This window comes from Gorilla gorilla, chromosome 14 (assembly GCF_029281585.2).
Source record: "Gorilla gorilla gorilla isolate KB3781 chromosome 14, NHGRI_mGorGor1-v2.1_pri, whole genome shotgun sequence".
NCBI classification, from domain to species: domain Eukaryota; kingdom Metazoa; phylum Chordata; class Mammalia; order Primates; family Hominidae; genus Gorilla; species Gorilla gorilla.
In genome coordinates, this window is record NC_073238.2 from 126,984,875 (window position 1) to 126,997,410 (window position 12,536).

Sequence of the window (12,536 nt, forward strand, 5' to 3'; positions counted from 1 at the left end):
GGCTTGGGGACCTGAATGGGATGAATGGGCCGAGGGGGATGTCATCTCTTCCATCCTCCTTCATCCACTGCCTCTCCCTTCCCCTCCTCCCCGCTCCCCTCCGTCCATCTGCCTCCCATCCCAGCTAGGACCCGTCACCTGGGTAGAAAAGGGGCCTCTGGAAAGGGGGCGGGGCCTTGACTCTCGGGTACCCTGCACTTGAAGAGGAACTCGGGGAAGGGGTTGTTCAGAGATTTGGCCCCTTCCCCGTCTGGCTGTATAACCTTCCTGTGCTTTTCTTCCCCTAGCCGGTTGTCCCTCCCTCTCCTGAGATGTCAGGAAAGAAGGGGCCACCTGCGTCCTCCACAGGGGCCCCGAAGCCTGGGGTTCCCAGCCCCAGAGCTCGGAGGTGGAGGAGGTGCTACAGCTCTGGTGACCACTGGTTGTTTCCCAGTCTTCTCCACGCCACCCTTTCCCAGAACCACAGGCTTCCAGAATGTTGTAGGGAAACTGCAAAATCCGCGCCTCCAACAGCCTCTCCCAGCGCCAGGTCAATTTCACACACAGGGAAACTGAAGCCTGCCTCAGAGGGGCAGCGTTTTACCTCCTTAGTGGCAGTTTTGAGGTGAATTGGGGTCTCCCTAGGATTCCAGCTTGTGGACTTTCTCTAAATTGTGGAATGTGGCCAGGCGTGGTGGCTTGAGTCTGTAGTCCCAGCTACTCAGGAGCCACAGCAGGAGGATTGCTTGAGCCCAGGAGTTCAAGTGCAGTGGGAAACATTGGGAGACCTCGTCTTAAAGCAATTTGTTTGGGGCCAGGCGTGGTGTCTCACGCCTATAATCCCAGCACTCTGGGAGGCCAGGGCAGGAGTATCACTGGAGGTTGGGAGTTTGAGACCAGTCTGGCCAATGTCGTGAAACTGCATCTCTACTAAAAATACAAAAATTAGCTGGGCACGGTGGCAGGCGCTTGTAATTCCAGTTACTCAGAAGGCTGAGGCAGGAGAATCGCTTGAAACCAGGAGACAGGCGTTACAGTGAGCCAGGATTGCGCCACTGTACTCCAGCCTGGCCAGACAGAGTGAGACTCTGTTTCAAAAAAAAAAACAACAAAACAAAACAAAACAAAACAAACAAACAAAAATTGGGCCGGGCGCAGTGGCTCATGCCTGTAATCCCAGCACTTTGAGTGGCCGAGGTGGGCAGATCGCAAGGACAGCAGATCAATACCATCCTGGCTAACACGGGGAAACCCCGTCTCTACTAAAAAATACAAAAAATTAGCCAGGCGTGGTGGCAGGCGCCTGCAGTCCCAGCTACTCGGGAGGCTGAGGCAGGAGAATGGCTTGAACCCGGGAGGCAGAGCTTGCAGTGAGCCGAGATCGAGCCACTGCAGTCCAGTCTGGGTGAGAGAGTGAGACCCCACCTCAAAAAAAAAAAAAAAAAAAAAAAAAAAGTTGTTGGAACATCCTCCAAGATGCAAGACTCTCGGTTCCTCAGAGTTCTACGGGAAGGATGACAGAGTGCAGTTGCCCAGAGGTGAAGTCCCATCTCTGCCATTTGCTGGCTATGTGTCCAGGCACAAAGCATTAATTTCTCTGAGCCTGTATTTTACCCTCTGTTGCTATTGAGTAATAGTAGTTGACTATTTTCTATTTTTATTTTTATTTCATCTTTTTTTTTTTTTTTTTTTTGAGATGGAGTCTCACCCTGTCACCCAGGCTGGAGTGCAGTGGCGCGATCTTGGCTCACTGCACCTATGCTTCCCGGGTTCAAGCAATTCACCTGCCTCAGCCTCCCGAGTAGCTGGGACTACAGGCGTGCACCACCACACCCAGCTAATTTTTGTAATTTTTTTAGTAGACACAGCGTTTCACCACGTTGGCCAGGCTAGTCTCAAAGTCCTGACCTCAGGTGACGCACCCGCCTCGGCGTCCCATAGTGCTGGGATTGCAGGCATGAGCCACTGTGCCCGGCCGAACAATTTTTATCTTTTTTATGATTATTATTTTTTTTTTTTTAAGATGGAGCTTTGTTTTTGTTGCCCAAGCTGAAGTGCAATGGTGCGATCTTGGCTCACTGCAAACTCCGCCTCCTGGGATCAAGCGATTCTCCTGCCTCAGCCTCCCAAGTACCTGGCATTATAAGCATGCACCACCACGCCCGAGGATATTTTGTATTTTTAGTAGAGATGGGGTTTCTCCATGTTGGTCAGGCTGGTCTGGAACTCCTCACCTCAGCTGATCCGCCCACTGCAGCCTCCGACAATGCTGGGATTACAAGTGTGAGCCACCATGCCCGGCCTTATTTTTTATTTTTTTTTTTTTTTTGAGACAGAGTCTCACTGTGTTGTCCAGGCGGAAGTGCAGTGACACGATCTTGGCTCACTGCAATCTCGGCCCTCCCGGGTTCAAGCGATTCTCCTGCCTCAGCCTCCCGAGTAGCTGAGATCACAGGCGTGCAGCACCACGCCTGGCTGATTTTGGTATTAACAGTAGAGATGTTGTTTCACAATGTTGTCCAGGCTGCTCTCGAACTCCTGACCTCAAGTCATCCACCCGCCTCAGCCTCCCAAAGTGCTGGGATTACAGGTGTGAGGCATAGTGCCTGACCTGGAGTTGTTGAATATTTATTCTTAATCTACAAGTTGGGTGTGATGCAAGTCCTATATATGGAGTCCCCCAAACTTCTAGAGCAAGGGCTTCCCCATAATCCTGGCAGGCAAGCCTCCCCTGGGGTTCCAAACTTCTGTCCCCACCGAAGTGTTTATCCTCTTCTCTAATCCCAGCCTCCTTTTCCCTGTTTCCATGTCCTCTGAGAGGTGCTCCCGCTCCCCCAGGCTCCCTCTGCATCCCCCTCATTTTCTTCCTCCCCAGTGTGTCAATGGGGTCCTAACCCCACCCTCGGCACTGTCACCTTTTCCTGAACCAAAGTAGGACCTTCTTTCCCCCTGAGTGGTCCTGTCTAGGGGTGCCGCTGCCGGGCCCCCTCTGGTCTTCCTGCTGGAGACTGGGGCCTTTTGGGAGTCAGCAGGCGCCCGGGCCAACCGCAGCCAGTGTGAGGTGAGCGATACTTCACCGGCGAGTCATCAGGGTGAGGCTGGCCGTGTGTGATGCAGTCAGTGTCTGGGTGACAGACCCCCGGACCGCTGTGGACTTGGGTGTGCTCGAGGTGGAGGTGTTGGGCGAGGCGCCTGCGGCTGGCGGCAGTTCCCTCCGCCAGCACTTCTTTGTCACCGCTTCGAGGCCGATAACTCTGAAGAAGGTGGCCCAGGGGTAGGTGGAGGGGCTGCCGCCAGGGTGTGGACCGGGGGGCACTGGGTGTCTGAGTGCAAGGCCAAGCAGTCCTATGTGCGGGCATTGACCGCTGATGCCCAGGGCCGTGTGGACTGGCGATGGATTCAAATTGGCACTGCCTGTGTCTGCACACTCCTCAGCCGGACTGGCCGGGCCTGAGACTTATACCCAGGAACTGGTCAGGCAGAAAAAGAACAGAGCTGGATGCTGAGAGACCTCAGGGTTGGCCCAGCTGCTCTACGGATGGACCCCAGTTGGGGAACTCATCAAATCATTGCAAAATCACAACTCTCTGAATTTGAGCTCAATCTCTGTAGGATGGGTGCAACAACATGGGGTTTTGAAGGTTGAATAGGAGCTCTCCCAGGGAAACTTGAGGGTAATCATGATGATGATGATAATAATAATAATAGCCACTATTTACTGAGTGTTTACTCTTTCTTAGCCCTAATACATAACTCCTCGGATCAACTCTCATGGATTTGATCATTGGTGACCTTTGGTGTTAAGTTGCTGACTGCTCAGTCACAGAGGACACCACCTTGCTCATCCTGGGGAGTGGGAGGGCACATTTCACGACGTGGATGGGGGAGGAGAGAAACTGGAACATGCAAGCAGATGGCCAGGGGACCTTGAGGACATGGTCTACAGAAGGCCTTTAAGTATCTGGGAGCTGGGGTTCAAATGAGAAATCTTACTTGGTGAGAGCAGGCAGGGGTTGGCTTAGAATATTCTGTTTTGAGATAAAGAGCTACCAATCACGGGGGGAGTATAAGCAAGGTTGAATGAGAAGTGATCAGGATGCTGGAGAGTTCAGCCCTGGGCGGGGAGCTCAAGTCAGGTTTCTAGCCCTCTTCCCTGTGCCAACCTATACCCTACATTGGGAAAGAAACAGACCTTAAAATTGTCCAGCTTGATGGCATCGCGGGAAAGGGACTAAGTCCAGATAATGTTCTCCGAGGCTGCGGCTTCGGGGGCAGGACACACCTCCTGCGGGCCTATTCAATAATCAGTTAAATCACCTGAAGCCCACGCATTTCCGGGGAGCGCTCCGGGCACCCTGGCTTGAGGGTAGAGTGGGCGGAGGTCCCTAAGGGAGAGGTGGGGCTCGGGCTGAATCCCTCGTTGGGGGCACCAGGGTCAAGTGGCTAACCTGGCAGCACAGTCACGGGGAGGCCCTCTCTCATTGGGCAGAAGCTAAGTCCGAAGCCGCGCCCCTCCTGGGCGAGGAGGTTCCACCTCCTAGGTTCCCGTGATTCTCCTGCCTCAGCCCGAGTAGTGGGACATCCCACTTGCTCCCGCCATTCTGTTTACCACAGGTGACAACCGCCATGGCTGAGAGGCAGGGAGGTCCCCCGAGGACCGAGCAAGGCTCGGTCTCCCAAAATAAAAAAAACATACATTGAAGTAATTTAAAAACACGTAGGAAGATGTCATTTCTTCCTATCAAGGCGTCCTCCCTTTATGTATTGTTGTTACATAGGGAACGATAAAAAAAATTCTTTTTTCAACCAATGTGGACCAGGTTGGCCTCGAACTCGTGCACCTCGAACCCTCGCCTCCCTGAGGGCCCGAGGGCAGGCGCAACCGGCCGGAGCCACAATGGCTCCGGGTGTCGGGGCTCTCCTTTATGCCCTTTGAGCTTACGCAGGGTGGTGGAGCCAATCACGAGAGGCTCACCCCTGACGTCACCCAGTCCCCAGGGCCAGTGAGGGCCCTGCGTTCCATGGCGCCCCCTGGAGGGAGGAAGGGGAACTGTATCTGAGAGAGAGCAGCCAATTGGGGCCGCTGACTCGGGCCGGGTTCCCGTGCCGCGTCCAACACCCCTCGCTCCCTGTCTCACTCCCCCACGGAGACTCAATTTACTTTCCATGTCCACATCCCCAGTGCTTGCGGAAGATATCCCGCTAAGAGAGAGACATGTCAAAGGTAGGGTAGATCCACATTTCCAGGCACCAAGGATGGAGATGTTCCAGGTAAGACTGCAGGGCCCCTGGGCACCTTCCACGTCCTTCCAGGCCATCACTGGCATGAGAAGGGGCAGACCCGTGTGAGCTGTGGAAGGAGGCCTCTTTCTGGAGGAGCGTGACCCCCGGTAAGCTTCAGGTGGGGCAGTTCCTGAGGGTGGGGATCTGAAATGTTGGGGTATCTCAGGTCCTCTGGGCTGTGGGGTGGGCTCTGAAAGGCAGGTGTCGGGGTGGTGGGTCCTGAATAGGAGATGCCGGGAAGGGTCTCTGGGTCTTTGTGGGTGGTGTACCACGCGGGATGGGAAGGCCAGGGCTCAGGGCTGTGCTCACAGACCCGGGTGAAGCAGTGTCCTCGCCCCAGGGGCTGCTGCTGAGCATGGGCGGGACATGGGCATCCAGGGAGACGCTTCGGCCACGGTGCCGCCCCATCAATGCCACCTTGGCTGTCGAGAAGGAGGGCTGCCCCGTGTGCATCACCGTCAACACCACCATCTGTGCCGGCTACTGCCCCACCATGGTGAGCTGCCCGGGGCCGGGGCAGGTGCTGCCACCTCAGGGCCAGACCCACAGAGGCAGCCGGGGAGGAAGGGTGGTCTGCCTCTCTGGTCAGGGGCTGCGGAATGGGGTGTGGGAGGGCAGGAACAGAGGGCTTCCTGGACCCCTGAGTCAGACCTGTGGGGGCAGCTGGGGAGCTCAGCCGAGGCGCTGGCCCCAGGCACATGCTCATTCCCCCTCTCACACGGCTTCCAGACCCGCGTGCTGCAGGGGGTCCTGCCGCCCCTGCCCCAGGTGGTGTGCAACTACCGCGATGTGCGCTTCGAGTCCATCCGGCTCCCTGGCTGCCCGCGCGGCGTGAACCCCGTGGTCTCCTACGCCGTGGCTCTCAGCTGTCAATGTGCACTCTGCCGCCGCAGCACCACTGACTGCGGGGGTCCCAAGGACCACCCCTTGACCTGTGATCACCCCCGCTTCCAGGCCTCCTCTTCCTCAAAGGCCCCTCCCCCCAGCCTTCCAAGTCCATCCCGACTCCCGGGGCCCTCAGACACCCCGATCCTCCCACAATAAAGGCTTCTCAATCCGCACTCTGGAGGTGTCTTTCTGTGGGCTCAGGACAACCACACTCACACAGGGTGGGTCCAGCTTCCAAACCATTTTATACAGAGTCACGGTATCAGAACTCTGGTAGAGAACAGGGTGGACGGCTGGGCGCGGTGGCTCACGCCTGTAATCCCACCACTTTGGGAGGCCGAGGCGGGTGGATCATGAGGTCAGGAGATCGAGACCATCCTGGCTAACACGGTGAAACCCCGTCTCTACTAAAAATACGGAAAGTTATCCGGCCTTGGTGGCGGGCGCTTGCAGGGGAATGGAGTGAACCTGGGAGCGGGAGGTTGCGGTGAGCAGAGATCACGCCACTGCACTCCAGCCTGCACGACAGAGCGAGACTCCATCTCAAAAAAAAAAAAGAAAGAAAGAAAGAAAAAGAAAAGAGGGTGGAGATGGGGGATGACATCCAGCTCAGGAGGTGTCCATGGTCTGGCCTTCCGTGGGGAGAAGGAAGGCCACACGATTGGTGTGGCCCAGGGGGCAGGGCCTCAGCCTTCTAAGCCGAGCTCCCTCTTCCTCCCTCTGAGGTTGGCACTGGCAGTCCAGGTGGGGGCTTGGGGACCTGAATGGGATGAATGAGCCAAGTGGGATGTCATCTCTTCCATTGTCCTTCATCCACTGCCTCTCCCTTCCCCTCCTCCTCCGCCCCCTCCACCCCCCGGTCCATCTACCTCCCATCCCAGCCAGGAGCCATCACCTAAGTAGAAAAGGGGCCTCTGGAAAGGGGGCGGGGCCTTGACTCTTGGGTACCCTGCGCTTGAAGACGAACTCTGGGAAGGGGTTTTTCAGGGAGTTGGCCCCTTCCCCACCTGGCTGTATAACCTTCCTGTTCTTTTCTTCCCCTAACCGGTTGCCGCTCCCTCTCCTGAGATGTCAGGAAAGAGGGAGCCACCTGCGTCCTCCACAGTGGCCCCGGAAGCCTGGGGTTCCCAGCCCCAGAGCTCAGAGGCGAAGGAGGTGCTACAGCTCTGGTGACCACTGGTTGTTTCCCAGTCTTCTCCATGCCACCCTTTCCCAAAACAACAAAACAAAACAAAACAAACAAAAAAAATTGGGCCTGGCGCAGTGGTTCATGCCTGTAATCCCAGCACTTTGGGAAGCCGAGCGGGCGGATCACAAAGTCAGGAGATCAAGACTATCCTGGCTAACACGGGGAAACCCCGTCTCTACTGAAAAATACAACAAATTAGCCAGGCGTCCTGGTGGGCGCCTGTAGTCCCAGCTACTTGGGAGGCCGAGGCAGGAGAATGGCAGGAACCCGGGAGGCGGATCTTGCAGTGAGCCGAGATCGCGCCACTGCAGTCCAGTCTCAACAACAGAGCGAGACTCCGTCAAAAAAAAAAAAAAAAAAAAAATTGATTGGAACATCCTCCAACATGCAAGACTCTCAGTTCCTCAGAGTTCTACAGGAAGGATGGCAGAGTGCAGTTGCCCAGAGTTGAAGTCCCATCTCTGCCATTTGTTGGCTGTGTGACCAGGCACAAATCATTAATTTCTCTGAGCCTGTATTTTACCATCTGTTGCTATTGAGTAATAGTAGTGGACTATTTTCTATTTTTATTTTTATTTTATTTTATTTATTTATTTTTTTTGAGACGGAGTCTGGCCCTGTCACCCAGGCTGGAGTGCAGTGGCGTGATCTCGGCTCACTGCACCTATGCTTCCCGGGTTCAAGCGATTCTCCTGCCTCAGCTTCCTGAGTAGCTGGGACTACAGGCGCGCACCACCACACCCAGCTAATTTTTTTTTTTTTTTTTTTTTTTAGTAGAGACAGGGTTTCACCATGTTGGCCAGGCTGGTCTCGAAGTCCTGAACTCAGGTGATGCACCCGCCTCGGCCTCCCAAAGTGCTGAGATTGCAGGCATGAGCCACTGCGCCTGGCCGAACATTTTTAATTTTTATTTTATTATTATTATTATTATTATTACTTTTTGAGATGGAGCTTTGTTTTTGTTGCCCAGGCTGAAGCACAATGGCGGGATCTTGGCTCACTGCAACCTCCGCCTCCTAGGATCAAGAGATTCTCCTGCCTTAGCCTCCCAAGTACCTGGGAGTATAGGCATGCACCACCACGCCCGACGATATTTTGTATTTTTAGTAGAGATGGGGTTTCTCCATGTTGGTCAGGCTGGTCTGGAACCCCTCACCTCAGCTGATCCACCCACAGCAGCCTCCGACAATTACAGGCGTGAGCCACCGCGCCCAGCCGTCCACCCTGTTCTCTACCAGAGTTCTGATACCGTGACTCTGTATAAAATGGTTTGGAAGCTGGACCCACCCTGTGTGAGTGTGGTTGTCCTGAGCCCACAGAAAGACACCTCCAGAGTGCGGATTGAGAAGCCTTTATTGTGGGAGGATCGGGGTGTCTGAGGGCCCCGGGAGTCGGGATGGACTTGGAAGGCTGGGGGGAGGGGCCTTTGAGGAAGAGGAGGCCTGGAAGCGGGGGTGATCACAGGTCAAGGGGTGGTCCTTGGGACCCCCGCAGTCAGTGGTGCTGCGGCGGCAGAGTGCACATTGACAGCTGAGAGCCACGGCGTAGGAGACCACGGGGTTCACGCCGCGCGGGCAGCCAGGGAGCCGGATGGACTCGAAGCGCACATCGCGGTAGTTGCACACCACCTGGGGCAGGGGCGGCAGGACCCCCTGCAGCACGCGGGTCTGGAAGCCGTGTGAGAGGGGGAATGAGCATGTGCCTGGGGCCAGCGCCTCGGCTGAGCTCCCCAGCTGCCCCCACAGGTCTGACTCAGGGGTCCAGGAAGCCCTCTGTTCCTGCCCTCCCACACCCCATTCCGCAGCCCCTGACCAGAGAGGCAGACCACCCTTCCTCCCCGGCTGCCTCTGTGGGTCTGGCCCTGAGGTGGCAGCACCTGCCCCGGCCCCGGGCAGCTCACCATGGTGGGGCAGTAGCCGGCACAGATGGTGGTGTTGACGGTGATGCACACGGGGCAGCCCTCCTTCTCGACAGCCAAGGTGGCATTGATGGGGCGGCACCGTGGCCGAAGCGTCTCCCTGGATGCCCATGTCCCGCCCATGCTCAGCAGCAGCCCCTGGGGCGAGGACACTGCTTCACCCGGGTCTGTGAGCACAGCCCTGAGCCCTGGCCTTCCCATCCCGCGTGGTACACCACCCACAAAGACCCAGAGACCCTTCCCGGCATCTCCTATTCAGGACCCACCACCCCGACACCTGCCTTTCAGAGCCCACCCCACAGCCCAGAGGACCTGAGATACCCCAACATTTCAGATCCCCACCCTCAGGAACTGCCCCACCTGAAGCTTACCGGGGGTCACGCTCCTCCAGAAAGAGGCCTCCTTCCACAGCTCACACGGGTCTGCCCCTTCTCATGCCAGTGATGGCCTGGAAGGACGTGGAAGGTGCCCAGGGGCCCTGCAGTCTTACCTGGAACATCTCCATCCTTGGTGCCTGGAAATGTGGATCTACCCTACCTTTGACATGTCTCTCTCTTAGCGGGATATCTTCCGCAAGCACTGGGGATGTGGACATGGAAAGTAAATTGAGTCTCCGTGGGGGAGTGAGACAGGGAGCGAGGGGTGTTGGACGCGGCACGGGAACCCGGCCCGAGTCAGCGGCCCCAATTGGCTGCTCTCTCTCAGATACAGTTCCCCTTCCTCCCTCCAGGGGGCGCCATGGAACGCAGGGCCCTCACTGGCCCTGGGGACTGGGTGACGTCAGGGGTGAGCCTCTCGTGATTGGCTCCACCACCCTGCGTAAGCTCAAAGGGCATAAAGGAGAGCCCCGACACCCGGAGCCATTGTGGCTCCGGCCGGTTGCGCCTGCCCTCGGGCCCTCAGGGAGGCGAGGGTTCGAGGTGCACGAGTTCGAGGCCAACCTGGTCCACATTGGTTGAAAAAAGAATTTTTTTTATCGTTCCCTATGTAACAACAATACATAAAGGGAGGACGCCTTGATAGGAAGAAATGACATCTTCCTACGTGTTTTTAAATTACTTCAATGTATGTTTTTTTTATTTTGGGAGACCGAGCCTTGCTCGGTCCTCGGGGGACCTCCCTGCCTCTCAGCCATGGCGGTTGTCACCTGTGGTAAACAGAATGGCGGGAGCAAGTGGGATGTCCCACTACTCGGGCTGAGGCAGGAGAATCACGGGAACCTAGGAGGTGGAACCTCCTCGCCCAGGAGGGGCGCGGCTTCGGACTTAGCTTCTGCCCAATGAGAGAGGGCCTCCCCGTGACTGTGCTGCCAGGTTAGCCACTTGACCCTGGTGCCCCCAACGAGGGATTCAGCCCGAGCCCCACCTCTCCCTTAGGGACCTCCGCCCACTCTACCCTCAAGCCAGGGTGCCCGGAGCGCTCCCCGGAAATGCGTGGGCTTCAGGTGATTTAACTGATTATTGAATAGGCCCGCAGGAGGTGTGTCCTGCCCCCGAAGCCGCAGCCTCGGAGAACATTATCTGGACTTAGTCCCTTTCCCGCGATGCCATCAAGCTGGACAATTTTAAGGTCTGTTTCTTTCCCAATGTAGGGTATAGGTTGGCACAGGGAAGAGGGCTAGAAACCTGACTTGAGCTCCCCGCCCAGGGCTGAACTCTCCAGCATCCTGATCACTTCTCATTCAACCTTGCTTATACTCCCCCCGTGATTGGTAGCTCTTTATCTCAAAACAGAATATTCTAAGCCAACCCCTGCCTGCTCTCACCAAGTAAGATTTCTCATTTGAACCCCAGCTCCCAGATACTTAAAGGCCTTCTGTAGACCATGTCCTCAAGGTCCCCTGGCCATCTGCTTGCATGTTCCAGTTTCTCTCCTCCCCCATCCACGTCGTGAAATGTGCCCTCCCACTCCCCAGGATGAGCAAGGTGGTGTCCTCTGTGACTGAGCAGTCAGCAACTTAACACCAAAGGTCACCAACGATCAAATCCATGAGAGTTGATCCGAGGAGTTATGTATTAGGGCTAAGAAAGAGTAAACACTCAGTAAATAGTGGCTATTATTATTATTATCATCATCATCATGATTACCCTCAAGTTTCCCTGGGAGAGCTCCTATTCAACCTTCAAAACCCCATGTTGTTGCACCCATCCTACAGAGATTGAGCTCAAATTCAGAGAGTTGTGATTTTGCAATGATTTGATGAGTTCCCCAACTGGGGTCCATCCGTAGAGCAGCTGGGCCAACCCTGAGGTCTCTCAGCATCCAGCTCTGTTCTTTTTCTGCCTGACCAGTTCCTGGGTATAAGTCTCAGGCCCGGCCAGTCCGGCTGAGGAGTGTGCAGACACAGGCAGTGCCAATTTGAATCCATCGCCAGTCCACACGGCCCTGGGCATCAGCGGTCAATGCCCGCACATAGGACTGCTTGGCCTTGCACTCAGACACCCAGTGCCCCCCGGTCCACACCCTGGCGGCAGCCCCTCCACCTACCCCTGGGCCACCTTCTTCAGAGTTATCGGCCTCGAAGCGGTGACAAAGAAGTGCTGGCGGAGGGAACTGCCGCCAGCCGCAGGCGCCTCGCCCAACACCTCCACCTCGAGCACACCCAAGTCCACAGCGGTCCGGGGGTCTGTCACCCAGACACTGACTGCATCACACACGGCCAGCCTCACCCTGATGACTCGCCGGTGAAGTATCGCTCACCTCACACTGGCTGCGGTTGGCCCGGGCGCCTGCTGACTCCCAAAAGGCCCCAGTCTCCAGCAGGAAGACCAGAGGGGGCCCGGCAGCGGCACCCCTAGACAGGACCACTCAGGGGGAAAGAAGGTCCTACTTTGGTTCAGGAAAAGGTGACAGTGCCGAGGGTGGGGTTAGGACCCCATTGACACACTGGGGAGGAAGAAAATGAGGGGGATGCAGAGGGAGCCTGGGGGAGCGGGAGCACCTCTCAGAGGACATGGAAACAGGGAAAAGGAGGCTGGGATTAGAGAAGAGGATAAACACTTCGGTGGGGACAGAAGTTTGGAACCCCAGGGGAGGCTTGCCTGCCAGGATTACGGGGAAGCCCTTGCTCTAGAAGTTTGGGGGACTCCATATATAGGACTTGCATCACACCCAACTTGTAGATTAAGAATAAATATTCAACAACTCCAGGTCAGGCACTATGCCTCACACCTGTAATCCCAGCACTTTGGGAGGCTGAGGCGGGTGGATGACTTGAGGTCAGGAGTTCGAGAGCAGCCTGGACAACATTGTGAAACAACATCTCTACTGTTAATACCA

The 12,536-nt window shown here is 56.1% G+C and overlaps 2 protein-coding genes across 11 annotated transcripts; one reads left to right on the top strand and one right to left on the bottom strand.

The window, feature by feature from the left end:
* Window positions 1-3,083: 3,083 nt before the first annotated feature.
* LOC129526109 (choriogonadotropin subunit beta 7-like) lies at window positions 3,084-6,323 on the top strand. 5 transcript variants are annotated; one of them, XM_055359506.2, is made up of 5 exons: window positions 3,092-3,253; window positions 5,162-5,203; window positions 5,293-5,369; window positions 5,603-5,758; window positions 5,992-6,323. In XM_055359506.2, the coding sequence occupies exons 4-5, from the start codon at window positions 5,618-5,620 to the stop codon at window positions 6,304-6,306; spliced, it is 456 nt and encodes a 151-aa protein (XP_055215481.1). In that variant the 5' UTR covers window positions 3,092-3,253; window positions 5,162-5,203; window positions 5,293-5,369; window positions 5,603-5,617; the 3' UTR covers window positions 6,307-6,323. The 5 variants fall into 5 exon arrangements, 4 of the variants coding, with proteins under 4 accessions (XP_055215481.1, XP_055215480.1, XP_063553600.1 ...); XM_063697530.1 differs by lacking the exon at window positions 3,092-3,253 and adding an exon at window positions 3,846-3,975; XR_010130629.1 differs by lacking the exon at window positions 5,992-6,323 and having other exon boundaries at window positions 3,084-3,253; window positions 5,641-5,758.
* A 2,351-nt stretch (window positions 6,324-8,674) lies between these two features.
* LOC134756380 (choriogonadotropin subunit beta 7-like) lies at window positions 8,675-11,911 on the bottom strand. Of its 6 annotated transcripts, none has more exons than XM_063697533.1 (5): window positions 11,745-11,900; window positions 9,795-9,836; window positions 9,629-9,705; window positions 9,240-9,395; window positions 8,675-9,006 (listed from the first exon to the last, which is right to left on the bottom strand). In XM_063697533.1, the coding sequence occupies exons 4-5, from the start codon at window positions 9,378-9,380 to the stop codon at window positions 8,692-8,694; spliced, it is 456 nt and encodes a 151-aa protein (XP_063553603.1). In that variant the 5' UTR covers window positions 9,381-9,395; window positions 9,629-9,705; window positions 9,795-9,836; window positions 11,745-11,900; the 3' UTR covers window positions 8,675-8,691. The 6 variants fall into 6 exon arrangements, 5 of the variants coding, with proteins under 5 accessions (XP_063553603.1, XP_063553604.1, XP_063553601.1 ...); XM_063697534.1 differs by lacking the exon at window positions 11,745-11,900 and adding an exon at window positions 11,023-11,148; XM_063697531.1 differs by having other exon boundaries at window positions 9,629-9,836.
* Window positions 11,912-12,536: the final 625 nt, after the last annotated feature.